The sequence below is a fragment of the Dipodascopsis tothii genome (assembly GCF_038497935.1).
Source record: "Dipodascopsis tothii strain CBS 759.85 unplaced genomic scaffold V1510scaffold_16, whole genome shotgun sequence".
NCBI classification, from domain to species: domain Eukaryota; kingdom Fungi; phylum Ascomycota; class Lipomycetes; order Lipomycetales; family Lipomycetaceae; genus Neoaidaea; species Neoaidaea tothii.
In genome coordinates this window covers 297042-310138 of record NW_027118000.1, presented here as the reverse complement: position 1 = coordinate 310138, position 13097 = coordinate 297042, and the positions used below count along the sequence as shown (strand labels likewise).

General features: G+C 49.4%; 4 protein-coding genes and 3 non-coding genes across 7 annotated transcripts; 1 reads left to right on the top strand and 6 right to left on the bottom strand.

The window, feature by feature from the left end:
• Positions 1-443: 443 nt before the first annotated feature.
• On the bottom strand, positions 444-2233 carry V1510DRAFT_365675 (major facilitator superfamily domain-containing protein; the record flags this gene model as incomplete). Its single annotated transcript, XM_066931236.1, has 5 exons — positions 444-1592; positions 1627-1812; positions 1853-1884; positions 1936-1988; positions 2025-2233. 5 exons carry the CDS (start codon positions 2231-2233, stop codon positions 444-446), a joined length of 1629 nt encoding a protein of 542 aa, XP_066788831.1.
• An 848-nt stretch (positions 2234-3081) lies between these two features.
• V1510DRAFT_365632 (ferric reductase like transmembrane component-domain-containing protein) lies at positions 3082-4908 on the bottom strand (the record flags this gene model as incomplete). The annotated part of the gene is made up of 1 exon (XM_066931234.1): positions 3082-4908. The coding sequence occupies one exon, from the start codon at positions 4906-4908 to the stop codon at positions 3082-3084; it is 1827 nt and encodes a 608-aa protein (XP_066788830.1).
• An 875-nt stretch (positions 4909-5783) lies between these two features.
• V1510DRAFT_t146 lies at positions 5784-5879 on the bottom strand. Its single transcript has one exon. It is a non-coding gene; the product is annotated as a tRNA-Ser (tRNA).
• Positions 5880-5983: 104 nt separating this feature from the next.
• On the bottom strand, positions 5984-7951 carry V1510DRAFT_417654 (esterase-like activity of phytase-domain-containing protein). The gene has a single exon (XM_066933985.1). The coding sequence runs from the start codon at positions 7651-7653 to the stop codon at positions 6034-6036; it is 1620 nt and encodes a 539-aa protein (XP_066788829.1). The 5' UTR covers positions 7654-7951; the 3' UTR covers positions 5984-6033.
• A 1738-nt stretch (positions 7952-9689) lies between these two features.
• V1510DRAFT_t145 lies at positions 9690-9761 on the bottom strand. The gene has a single exon. It is a non-coding gene; the product is annotated as a tRNA-His (tRNA).
• Positions 9762-10068: 307 nt separating this feature from the next.
• On the top strand, positions 10069-10140 carry V1510DRAFT_t147. Its single transcript has one exon. It is a non-coding gene; the product is annotated as a tRNA-Pro (tRNA).
• A 205-nt stretch (positions 10141-10345) lies between these two features.
• On the bottom strand, positions 10346-12783 carry V1510DRAFT_133363 (uncharacterized protein). The gene has a single exon (XM_066930323.1). The coding sequence runs from the start codon at positions 12610-12612 to the stop codon at positions 10372-10374; it is 2241 nt and encodes a 746-aa protein (XP_066788828.1). The 5' UTR covers positions 12613-12783; the 3' UTR covers positions 10346-10371.
• Between the last annotated feature and the right edge of the window lie 314 nt (positions 12784-13097).

Sequence of the window (13097 nt, the reverse complement as noted above, 5' to 3'; positions counted from 1 at the left end):
AATCCCTAATCCCTAATCCCTAATCCCTAATCCCTAATCCCTAATCCCTAATCCCTAATCCCTAATCCCTAATCCCTAATCCCTAATCCCTAATCCCTAATCCCTAATCCCTAATCCCTAATCCCTAATCCCTAATCCCTAATCCCTAATCCCTAATCCCTAAATCCCTGATCCCTGATCCCTAAATCCCTGATCTCTCATCTCTCATCTCTCATCTCTCATCTCTCATATCTCATCTCTCATCTCTCATCTCTCATATCTCATCTCTCATCTCTCATCTCTCATCTCTCATATCATCTCTCATATCTCATCTCTCTACTTCTACAGGACTTCATTCAAAGACTGTCTATGGGCTTCCAAAAGTCATTAGGGCTTTGCGAGTAGCCATATCGAGTTGAAATTTAAACATGCAGTGTATTCGTAAATATGCCTAATCTCATATCTTAACGACCTATTGATGCAATTTTGTCTGAATTCTCAACTTCAGATTCACCCCTATTCTCCCCCACTGGCACCTGTGCCGGTGCAAGCTCTATAGATCGCCCTGATGATGCGTTGTAGTCTTTGACGTCCTTCGGATCTACCGCCAAGCCATATTTGTTTTTGACTCGTCCCAGCTTCCGATTCTCACGTCGTTCCATGTACACAAAAAAGAAAACACCAAGTGCAGACAAAACATTCAGGCCGGCCATTAAACCGTATCCCCATCGGTATCGTGGTGCTTCAGGTGTCGGGAAGGCCAATAAAGGCAACCAGGCTAGTATCGCGTTGCTCAGCGTATTTCCAATAGCTGTTAACTGACCGCAAAGTGCAGGGTCATCTTGGAATGACTCGGCACTCCATGTTAGTATAATGGCCCATGCCGGATACGCAATCTCCAAAAAGTACTGCGCTAGAAATTTTAGGGCAATCGGTATCTCCCATATTTGTAGCAGGAGATTCCCCAAGAAACCGATGAAAATAGAAACCAGCAGCATAGGGGCGCGCTTTCCAGTCTTATCTGAGATATTGGCGAGGATGTACGTAATGATGATAGCCGCGCCATAGCCTGCACATGGAATAAGATTCAGCTCTTCAACGCTGTAGACTCCTAATGACTTCAGCCAAAGGCCAATAAAGCTGTATGTTACATTGATGCTGAACAACACGTACGGCCAACAAAACGCATACAGCCTCCACTTTTTGAAAAACCCAAGAAACTCCTTAAATGTCATCTTCTTCTTTGGTTTCTTCCCCATTTCTTTTGCTCTAATCACACTGAATTCCTTTTCCTTCTCTGTTAACCACAGTGCTCGAGTTGTCTGTGGATAATCAGGTAAACAGTAAAACCCCAGCATAGCAATGGGTATAGAGACCACGCCATCTATTATAAACAGCCAGCGCCAAGCCTCAATCCCTCCTCTTCCGTTGAGTGTAGCGTATACGCCGGACTGGATAAATCCAGAGCACATAGTTCCAACGGCAGTCGAAAGATCATAAACCGCCATTCTCTTGGCGATCTCCTCCGGTCGATACCAGGCACCGAGTATCTGCGCAATGGCTGGATAATTAGATGCCTCGAGTAGTCCAATGAGGAATCTTAGACCATATATCTACCGTCAGACTCATGCCAACAGTCATACCTACGGTCCGAGCATTTTTAACAAGAGCGATGCACATGACAACAATTGACCATAGAATCTCACACATCGGAACCCAAATAGCAGGTCTTATTCTGTTGTGCATAATAGCCTGTCCAGGGATAGAGCCGACGATGATGCCAATATACTGAAACGTATGGAACAAATTTCGCTGCTGGCCATCGAGATGGAGCTGCATATGTTAAAACCTCTGTTAATCACAAGCTGCTTACTGTCTCCCGCATGCCGCTGATATATGCATTATCTTATAGTCAGCAGCCATTCTCAACAAGCGTAGGTGAGCGTTCGCACTTACTGACGTTGATGTTATCGAGTGTCTTTATAAACAGAGACAGAAAAAAGTATGACCTGCCAATTAACATTGATCGACTCCGGGCTCTTTACATGACGCAAGCATCTAGCTTATTAAGGTACCGCCTGTACGCAGGTGGCTTGTCCCAGCTGTCCCAGAACTGTGCAAATACTATATTATACGTCGGGCTATCATAGCTGGTCAAGTAGTACTCCGCAAACTTCTCTCGGACTTCTTCGTCGGTGTAGTTCGGAACCTCCGGGGGCGCGGAAGCCTTTCTGTACCAGCTCACGAGCCCCATTTCCTTCCTTCTTGATGGTCATCAGACCGGTCAGCGCAGTTGTTTTGTGGGGAAATGTAGGGTTATATATACAAGCAGCATGATAGGCTACGGAACTTCCCCGGAGGTAGATCCGCCGGAGATTCTCGACTGACGTGCCCTTGTCAACTTACGTGCGCTTTTCAGAGCGCGTTCCGAGTATAGCGTTCTTGCAGAGAGCCTATTTTCGGCTGTCGGGTATCTCGGAGGCACTAGTGCACCCAAGAACTGCAAGCATTTATCGCTCAGAGTTGACTACAGATACACGTAGGAAATTTTTGGCCACGACGAAAGTCTACGCTACACCTGGCGGATGTTGCGGAAGCGCGGGAACCAGAGAGGCATACATTTGCTTAGATCTATTTGTCAGGCGCGGATCTGTGTCACGGCTACAAACGATCGGCGAGCAACGTGAGGCCGTCAAGTGGACGCGTCCACACTTCGGCTGTGTATCAATTTTACATTCTGAAGTTTCTGCCAGCTGTCGGGCAGAAAGAACAATGGATAGTCTAATGACCGGGCTACCTCTTCAGCACGCGGGAACAATACATGGCGTCGGAAGCTCGAACTCTTGGCGATCTTCACAAGCCCAAAGGCGGCTTAGCTTACTCACCCACCGCTGTTAGCGTGCTCCCACCGACAAATTATCCCCCATGTCATAATGACAAACGTTTACGACACAATACATTCATATGTCATCGACTGCTCGCATTCAGCGCTACGCCACGTCTGATCTGTCAAGATTTAAATTTTTATTACGGTCAGCCATAGTCCTTTTATGATAAACTCCATTTATGCAGATCGATTTAAGAACACGGATTTTAATGTCTTTAAGCCCAGAAGAATGATTCTTCGAAGTAATCGACTACCGAGCCTTGATGGCCCTGTGTTGCCAGCCTTGCTGTAATATTCCTGCAGGCATCATTCAGTGTAGGTGGGCCACATGTAAAAACCGCCACTGAGCAATTAGCGCGCCGAACTTCAGAAGAAAGTAGTTTCTCAATATCCGGTCGTCCATTGTGATGAACGCGAAGATTCCTCTCTGCCTTTTCTACCACAGACACGGACTTTTCGTAGCCAATAGGATATAGTCTCGGACTATCGCCAAATTGTGTTGTATGAGTATGTAGCTCTAGGCTAGTGTCTGATAGATTCAGTTCCTCCAAAAGGGTGTCAATTTCTGATTCATAGTGCGTGATCCAATGTAAAACGAAATGCTGATGTTTCTTGAGTGCTTTTGCGTACTGGATAACTGGTGTGATCCCGATCCCGCCAGCAACAAATATGACCTTCTCATAGCTGTCGAGATCGGTTTTGCTGCCATACATTCCATCTTGCGCCATAGCTAGGCTTGCGCTTTGTCCAGGCTGGGCCTCAAGGTACCGGTAAATGTCTTTAGTGATGCCGTCGAATGCTTTACAGAGGTAGACATACGTCCCTCTGGTCTGGTCGTATTCGACTAGAGAGAACGGATGTGATTCCCAAGGCTTAAATCTGGCGAAATGAATGTAAGAGTAGCTTCCGGGCTCAGGAACGCTCGGCTTCAAAAAGCTTTTGGTCTGCAGACGCAGCTCAAATATTTCGGGCGCAATCACGCGTGCATAGCCGCTTGGTGCAAGACCGAACAGCAAAATTCTGGCGATCCGAACGAGGCGATCTATACTCCAGAGAGCAGCCGATAGCCATATGTAGCCATAGTACCCCAATGAAAGTAGATGCAGATGAAGATAAAGCGTGACCAGAAAGACAGCTACGAGAACGATATGCAAGAAGAGAAACAGCTCGTACCAGTGGTGCCGGAGGTAGTAGATGGAATGCACCACCAAAAGAGCGCAGACAGTCGTGGCAACAACACCGAGGCACCAGTAGGGTGCTCCAAAGCTAGCAAGATAAATGCCAGCCTTTAGACTGTAAACACTATAGCCAAATGAATGCACAGTAGCATTCAAAAACATGACGCGAGCAATCCACCTGTGGTAGAGCATGAAGCTTTGAAACGACCAGCCTGTTGCCCACTGCAAGACGTTGTTTCGTCCTGCAAATAAAACCACGACCGGCAACTGAACCATGGCAATGATTCCAGATCGATCCGAGGCGTATCTCAAAAGTTGTTGTAGCTTGTCGTTTGGCCAGTATGTGTTGTTATTAAACAGTGTGTAGTTAATGCATAGCAGGACCGTGTTAATGACGAAGTAAATGGTGAGTATGACTGTTTCCATGCGCGTAGGCAGAAACCCCAGCGGGAATCTGAACCACGTAAGCGGAACGGTGTGTCTGTTACCAAAGAGTGATGGCAAGACAACGTGTTTGCGTAAGAGCTGGAACAGCTTTGCCAAGCGCATGGATGTCGACGGATAGTACGACTCCAGCATCCGTCGGCATACTGCAAATGACACGAGTCCAAACCAGTACCATATCGTCAGTCTACCGTAGATTTCCCCTGACTCTATCTGGTAACGAAACTGAGATATCGTCGGAAAGTAGACCGCGTACATAGTCTCATTTACTGCAAAAGGTCTGGACTGAATCGCTTCGAGATCATAATCGGTCGCAGAAGTGTGGTTTTGTTGCGCGAGGGGAAGAACAGCGTCATATGAATACTGGACTTTGTCATACTCAGTGTAATGATCAACGTCGTAGTATCCTTTGCGTGCCATTCCATCGCTTTCACAGTGGTCATGTAGACATAGCGCAAATGTTCCGGCAGCCGCGGCATTGTCAAACAAGCAGTGTATATACGGGCGGTATCCCTGCTCCGAAGAACATCCGAACTGTGCCCTAGTGATGAATTGCATACATGTGCTCGCACATACTGGAGAATCTCGGTACCCTGACACAGCAGTCGCCGAGAGCAGTAAACCGATGACTGTCTGCCAATAGACCATTTTGCCGGCACAATTACCGTGGCTAAACAAAAGCCCGGTACCCTAGACAGACCTCTTTCATGGAGGGACCGTAGCAACCGTGGTACCCACTGAACTGTCTCGGGAAGATCAGTAATATTGATTTTGAATGCAGTGCACGACACGGCTGTCCCGTTTGCGATTGTGTTTTAGTTTGATGAAAATCTGGCGATGTGTTGCCTTGCGCAGAGAACGCACTGTTATATACCTCTCCCCAGTCTCTTAGAGAGACTGCGCAGCTGGCGGGTTTTCTCCTGCGCATCGAGATTTTGAGCATAAATCATGGCGCTATGCGCAGGTTTCGATTTTTCGAGTTGCGTTACGGTGCATACGCTAAACTTCTTATGTACGAAATCCCAATTGTGTCCTTTATGGGTAAGTCCCACACGCTTCTTAGACGAAAACCAAGCTTTGGTAGCCAATAATTTAGCACCGTGCAAAAAACGACGAGAGCATATCGATTTCATCTACCAGCCTACTCAATAGCCACCGAATGAGCCAATTGGCGCCTGCTAAGTATCAGATCGGAGGGCAGTAGAAAGCACACGAGCATCTCGTGCCCAAGCGAGTCTCGCCTTGCCTTTAACTATGAATTTCGTTGGTGCTGAACACAGCAAAAAAAAATTAATCGACACCAGCAGGATTTGAACCTGCGCCTCGAAACGAGAACAGATAACTAATGATACCATTCGAGTCTGTCGCCTTAACCACTCGGCCATAGTGTCTATCCATAGTGTGCAACGCCTTGTTAACTGCTACGTCCCATTGCAGCCTGGAACAGTATAAGGTTTACCAGCCAATTTACGATGCATAAGGGCAATCAAGATACGCTATGATAGTGTGTTAATAATTTACTGTCTATCAATTACATGGGCTAGCTTAGTTGCCCGCCGGGAAAGTGCCGAAGGGCTGGACCGACGGGGGAAGGGTGACCTTGAACACCAGGGCCTGGTTGTCCAGGTTGGCACCGGTTCCATCAGCGTAGTCGAAGCGGCCAAAGTTCATGTGGCCGGTCTGGGTGATGAAGTCGTCGTCCGAGACAGCGATGATGTAGAAAACACCGTCGGCACCGGTGGCACCATCGGCCGGGATCAGGACAGCACCCTCCCACTTCTCGTTGAGCAGGTAGTAGTCATCCTCACCACCGTTGTGGAGACCAAACTTGGCAAGCTCGGTCTCGTCGTTGAAGTCGATGAAAGAGTAGTAAGTGGCAGGGGTGATGTTGTCGTCAAGGACACCGCCGGGGGCAACGGTAGCGGTGGCAGCGTCGTAACCCGAGATAGTCTTGACGTTGGTAGCGTTCGCAATGCTGTACAGGGCAAGCTCTCTGTAGATCGAGGTGGTGTTGTCCTGGGCACGGCCGTGGTTGGAGTCACGGGCAAGGACGAGGAAAATCTCATCAGAGAGAGCAACAATCTCCGACTGAGCAGCAGTGCGCGGGTTCTTCTTGTCCTTGTACGCCGGGTCCTGGTACTGGGGAAGAGGCACGACGTACTCGGCAAGGAAAGTAGGGCTGTCCTCGACACCAATGCCGTACTTGAACAGGCGAGTGTAACGGTTGGTGTACTTCTCGTCGCCACCGTCCTGGACGGCAGCAGACTGCAGCAGAACCCAGAGGTGGGATCCGTCGGGCGAGATCGACGAGCCCTCGAAACCCTGGTTGTTGGCACGACCAGAGTCGGGGTCAGCCGGGTCGACATCGTCATCCTCGCCCGAGCCGATCATAGGCGAATCGGCCGAGAACGACTGGACGCCGTTGCGGTAGGGGATGACGGCGTTCGAGGGGCGGATAGCCTCGACCAGACGGCCCAGAGGGTTGAATCTGTAGATCAGAGGACCGTACTCGTCGGTGATCCAGAAGCCGTTGGCCATGGTGCCGTTGATCAGGTTGATCGACTCGGGGTCAAGCGAAACACGCTTGCCACCAACACCGGCCTCGTTGTAGCCATTGCCGGTGTAGCTGGCAGCCGGCAGGGAGTGGAAGCCGTCGAAGTTCAGCACAGTGTTGGCGTCCAGACCAGTCATAGGGCTGCCCTCAGGGTCAGTGAGGAGGATGGTGTCGACGTAGGTCCAGATAAGGTTGGCCTCGCTCGAAGACGCCAGAGGGTTGAACTGGATTTGGTACTGGTGAATTCTCGGAATGTAGTTGAGAGTACCCTCCGTGTTCCAGCCACGGTCGGGCAGGTTGTACACGGTCGCGTTGTAGTAGGTGACGCCATCGACCTCGTAGACAACAAGCGAGGGGCGCTCAATGGTGATCGAACTGCCGAACGAGATGGTGTCACCGTACTTGTCGGTGGAGTTACCGGGAACAAAGCCGTAGCCGGCCATTCCATTGTAGGTGAAGGTCGAGCCACCAATAGTAGCGGTGGTCACAGCCGACGAGGAGGTACTCGCGGCATGCACGACGGCCTTGAAGCCAGAGAAGGGAATGGCATTGACACCACAGACAGACGCCGAGGCCGCGAGGCCAGCGACAACAGACTTCAGGAAAGGCATTGCGACTATTGTTCTGCAGGAATTCCACACGGCATTGACTGACGGATGCTCTGTTATTTATAAAATCGCCGGGTACTCAGCTGGCCCATACGGTGGGGTAGTCCATCCTGTCGGAATACCGCGCGGGGGTTAGCCTGGCGCCATAGTAGTAGGTAGCTCGCGATGCCCGTTCTGTTGACTGCGGTTGCTCGCGTGCGTTCTCTCCTCTAATGGTATCGCAGGTCGGTCCACACGTGTCGACAGTGGTCGGGAATAAACCTGGCGATGGTATTTTAATTAAATAACCATGAAGAGCACGTTATTGAAATTGGGAGATTGATTGGTGCTATTAGCAAAAATGTCCCAACGCGTCGTTGACACTAAGATGATATATTCTCAGTTCATCGACTCAAAAGGAGTCTAGACATGATGGCTTTCGAGCCGGTTTGCACTGTACGCCCATCCGGCAGCTTGTCATCCGCCCAATTGTTCTGTCTAGGGAAGTGGGCTACTGAATAGGCACATGGATCTAAGGCAATCTCGGAATACGGAGCCAAGCCCTTGCCATTAATGGACCCTGTCAGCGTAGAGACGTTGGCAATTCGTTCTAGGTCTCGCTGGCGTAGTAATTCATCCTGCCTATATCGGCGACTCCGGAATTTTCTTACTACAAGCCATGGATTGGTGCAAGAGTTGATTGGTTTAGAGCGACTGTTTCTAGCATCCCGCGCGACGCGTGTACATGCGCAAGCCGCTGATCCCGGTCTGAGCCTAGAACCTGTCAGCTTTCGCCTTCAAACCGAGCGCATGATAGCATCCGAGATCTAGCGAAAATGAGGATCGGTGTTCGTCATACGACGAAAGCACTTGTGATCGTACAGGCCGAAGCACGTGCAGAACACACGCAACAGAGTATAACAGCTGTCTCTTGTTCTGACGAGCTACCGAAGCTCATCCAGTGGTTTTACGAAATCCTCGGCACAAGCATGATGCGTAAAGTGGCCAAGGCTGTGCCATGGCAGTGCCATGGAACTGCCATGGAATTAGCTGTAAGCCAAGCCGGGCGTTTCCGAATAGATTGATTGAGTAAATTACGCGATACTAGCTGAGACAATACGAACTTTTCGATTGTATTCATGGTAGTCATGCAGTTGGTGCAGACCGCGTATTCGCGCCGCTTGCGAATTTTCATGCAATCTATTCAAACAAGAGTAGCTGACCGTCTGCCTGCACTCTGAGCGCATAATTCCAAATGCAGCATGACCAGCACCAACATATCAAGTCACTACCTCTAAGGTGTTCATCAGATGATTCCGCGACATAGCTGCCGAGAATTTTTTTGGATGAGCGATTGACTCTGAAGCACGTTGTCTCATATTGCCGTTCCTGAACATGTGCCACTAGCTCCATCAATGGTTTAAACTTTATCTTCGACTAGTAAAAGGTATAGCCACCCACATGGATCAGATAGAAGCTAACAGCATGATATGGAGAAGTCCGGATACTGACGAAGGTTTCACGAAGCAAACGTCGGGATTTACTCGGCATTTGCTCGCTGTACCAACAGGATACCGTAGCTGGTGACACGGGGTTACAGAGTTTCACACTCTGCCAAGTAACGAGTGGATTGTGTCAAGTTTTACCTCAGAATAACTGACCCGCCGAAGGCTGTTACTCTCAGCTTTGGGTTTCTGATCACCTTGTTGTGATCCCCGGCGGTAATATGTTACTCCCTCCGAAAACCCGCTGGCCCCCCCACAACACATCACTTACCAGTCATCACGATAGTACCCGTCTCAGTTGTGATTTATTCAACACTCAAATTGACGTTGCTCAAATAACACACTGCTCGTTCCCCAACACTCTAGCTCTCTGGTGGGGGAGGGCATATAGCCGCAGCTCTTTTGATGTGCTCTCAGAACTCTGTTCCAATACATCAAAAGTATCAAGACCTAGTGCCCTATCATAAAAGCATTTGCAAGCGTGTACATTGTGTCATGTTTGAAAACTGACACGAGAAACAAAAAAAAAAAAATGTATCGGCGAAGATACAATATTGCCGTTGCCAAGAATCGAACTTAGGTCTGTTCGGCCACAACGAACTGTACTAACCACTATACTACAACGGCTTTCTTGTAGTATGCATCAACAAATTTTTACTAAGTTCTCTTCTCCCAGTTTCTTGATATTGACAATCAGGGCGATGTTATAATGCCAGCTGCCAGGGCGATGTTAGAATGCCAGCTGCCAGAGGCGTATCTCAGCTCATTGTATACATCGACGATTAATGATAAGAGTCTCTCGTCGTTCCAGTGATTCATCACATTAGTCGAAACGGCGTGGCATCTAATGGGTGCGACTAGTCACCGGCTGCGCGCCGGCGATCCCACCGCCGCCTGAGTGTCAGGCCAATCAGCTCAAGCTAAGACAAGAAAGGGCCGTGTGGTCTAGTAGTATGATACTCGCTTCGGGTGCGAGTGGTCCCGGGTTCAATTCCCGGCCCGGCCCCCCTTTCTTCCAATTTTTGCTTCTCAGATAACTTCGTTCGCACCATTTATCGATTTTTGACTTCTCTAAAACGTGTGATCAGTGGGTGGAACGTTTCTTTTTTTGCTAGATCAGACAACCCACTGTATGAGAGACATTATTGAAGTTGAGCATTGATTTATCGTTACTGCGTGGTTACCCCTGATTATGTTGATGACGAGATCATCCGTAATGGTAGTTAACATTAATTTATTAAAACGTAGTACTACATCCTCCAAAACCATTGCCACTGCAACCCCCGATGTGAGTCGGTTCGCCAGATGCCAGTGGCTGTACAACAAAGCCAGTACCCGTTTGAGTGGCGCACCTTCCCACCGACACGGCACTTGAGCAGGTCCCAGCAACGCAATCGGCTTGAGTGTCTATTGTCGAGTTCGCACATAAAGGGTTTACGGCGTACATATCGAGAGACAGCAACGGATCTGCTGCGTATGGCATAAGCACCGGATAAGGAAACCCCCAGACCTCTACGGGCTTGAACGTGCCTTTCTCTGGTAACCGCCAGCCTTCCTTTTCTGCTCTTCGTCGCGCTTTAGAGTATGAACGTAAAAGCTGTGAGCGCAGTACTTCCTCCTCCACCCTTTCTTCGTCTGATGTTGACGGAAACACGTTGTGATGAGAGAGGTGCATCTGGACATGGCTGCCTTCTTCGATTCCTGCAGCTTTGTGGAGACTCTTCACAGTTGCTTTAAACAAGCTGTTATGCGAGGAGAATAATCCTGTAGTTGATTCCCGCAGCGCCTCGCAGTACCAACAGGTGCACTCGCTGTAGACGCCCCCGTTTGTGAGCTTTTCGTATTGCTTGCAGGTCCACTGAAATGCATCTGAGAGCTTGGCTTCGCCTACTTTGTCATCATGGTCGACAAAGGTGCCGTTAGTTCTGACTACTGAAAACGTAAAGTATCTGAGCGGCTGAAGCTGATGCGTATGCCAGACTAGATCCACGTCAAGCGTCGGCACTGCCATTTTCCCCCGGTTCTCGCCAATGATAGCCATGAATGTGCTATACTTCTCAATCACGCGAGAGATCGTAGACTGGACGGTCGGGGAGTGTATCCAGCCAATATTGTCCATCTTTTGAACGAAAGAGCTTTGCCGTATGACTGCGCCAACGAGATCGAGACTAAATGGTGAGGCCGTGGCGCTGTAGTATGCCATCATCTTCCGTATTGACCACTTGTCGACGGCTAGACGCTTGCGCATTCTAGGCAATTTGTGCTTCCGCACGATCGGATCATCCATAAATCTCTCAATTTCTTCGCGGATCATGTGTAAATTTGTCACAGTAGTATAACCATCCTGGGGTCTCGTAAGTTCTTGCAGAGATGCAGCGATGGTAGGTATCTGCAGCAGCTTCGTAGCGAACCACATGTTGCCGTACATGGATGATCCTGCTACTTGAGTTTGCAGCTCCACGAGTCCTCGAGGAGAAAGAAGTGTCCCTGGTAATGGGGTTCCGTTCTTGTACGTGTCCGCGGCATCTCGGCGAAACTTCTCGACCGCGAGTGCCTCTAATTTTATAGAGAACTTACAATGCGTGCATGGCTGCTTGAAGTTCTTGTCTGCGTACCCAGTGCCCGAAGGAAACGGGAGCTCTGGAGCACCAAGATCAGCATTGGTGAGGGTTACCAGTGTGTTATTATGACATCTTGGGCAGACAACGCTAATCTCGTTAGGTTCCTTCAATATGTCCCATGCGTGACCAGTGTCTTTCTCGAACTTGGAAGCGGCGTCTGCTGGGGGATCATAATTGAAGCTGATGTTATCGATAGACTTGTTAACTGCGTCCCAGGGGAAAGGTGCTTTCCATAGATCCATATGGAAAGAGTGAAAGCAATCCTGCAGGTAGTCGCGTGGGTTGAGCATAAAGGCATGCCAGACCATCATGACGTCTGAGGTCAGCAGGGCAACGCAGAGCTGCTTACCTAGAGGCGGCAATGAATCTCTAGTGAGTCCTTTTTTGGCGGCCAGATTGGCCATGCTGTCTAGCATGTACGGGTCAACCTCGACCATTGACAGTGTGTAAACTGTTTCCAAGCGATCCTGGTCCTTCGGAAGTGCGTTCCACCAGGCGCGGAATCTGTATTCGGAGAGCGTAACAAACACCTGCCATCTTTTCTCTCTGATAGCTCGAAGGGCGTTGATCTTGGCAGCCGAATTGTACAGATCGGCTACGCTGTCACTGATACCAAAGAGACCGTCACTCGTTGATATGTCTTGGCGCAGGTTGGCGAAGGCAGACATGAGCTTCAGGTGAACGAGGCACTCGTCGACAGTGGGAGGCACGATCGTTTTCTTGACGTGCTGCTCGAACGAGAGATTCTGGAGCATTTCTTGCAATGTCTCGAGCCTAGTATCGTACGGAGGAGGGGAGGGGACGTCATGGTGAACGTCGAATCCCGGAGGCTCGGCTGCTATCTCTGTTTCCATCATAACTGTGGGGTATGAGAGCTATGTGTGGGAAAGAAGAAAGCAACAAGGCGGTAGTCTCGTTATATCTGTCGATATTGGTACGGAAAATGTCTCTTGCTGCACTGCCACATAACTATAGCCCGATGATTTTTACAGGGGCTTGAATGGGCTTCAGCCTGAGACTAGTGCTGCATTGTCAGGAAGAACACGGATCAGTTGTTCTTATGACGATCACCGTCGATGTTGATGTGCCTTCTTGAGCTGTGATGCTTGGGTGGTACGGCATTGTGCCTGAAATATGACGTAGCAGATACACGCCGTGCATATGGTTTACCTGCTCTTGATAGAGCCGTACACACGTGATGGTGGCCCGCTTTCAGAAAGAGGAGCTAAGCCAAATAGAAGGACCGCATACAGATGATAGCGGGACGGACTGTCACGACCAGCGAGCTCTCGGCTGCTTGCTGACCTGTAACCAAGCGAGGCAAGTGATCATTTGCATCGGC

Coding starts and splice junctions, on each gene's coding strand:
- V1510DRAFT_417654 (XM_066933985.1), bottom strand. CDS start 7,653: ATGCCTTTCCTGAAGTCTGTTGTCGCTGGCCTCGCGGCCTCGGCGTCT.
- V1510DRAFT_133363 (XM_066930323.1), bottom strand. CDS start 12,612: ATGATGGAAACAGAGATAGCAGCCGAGCCTCCGGGATTCGACGTTCAC.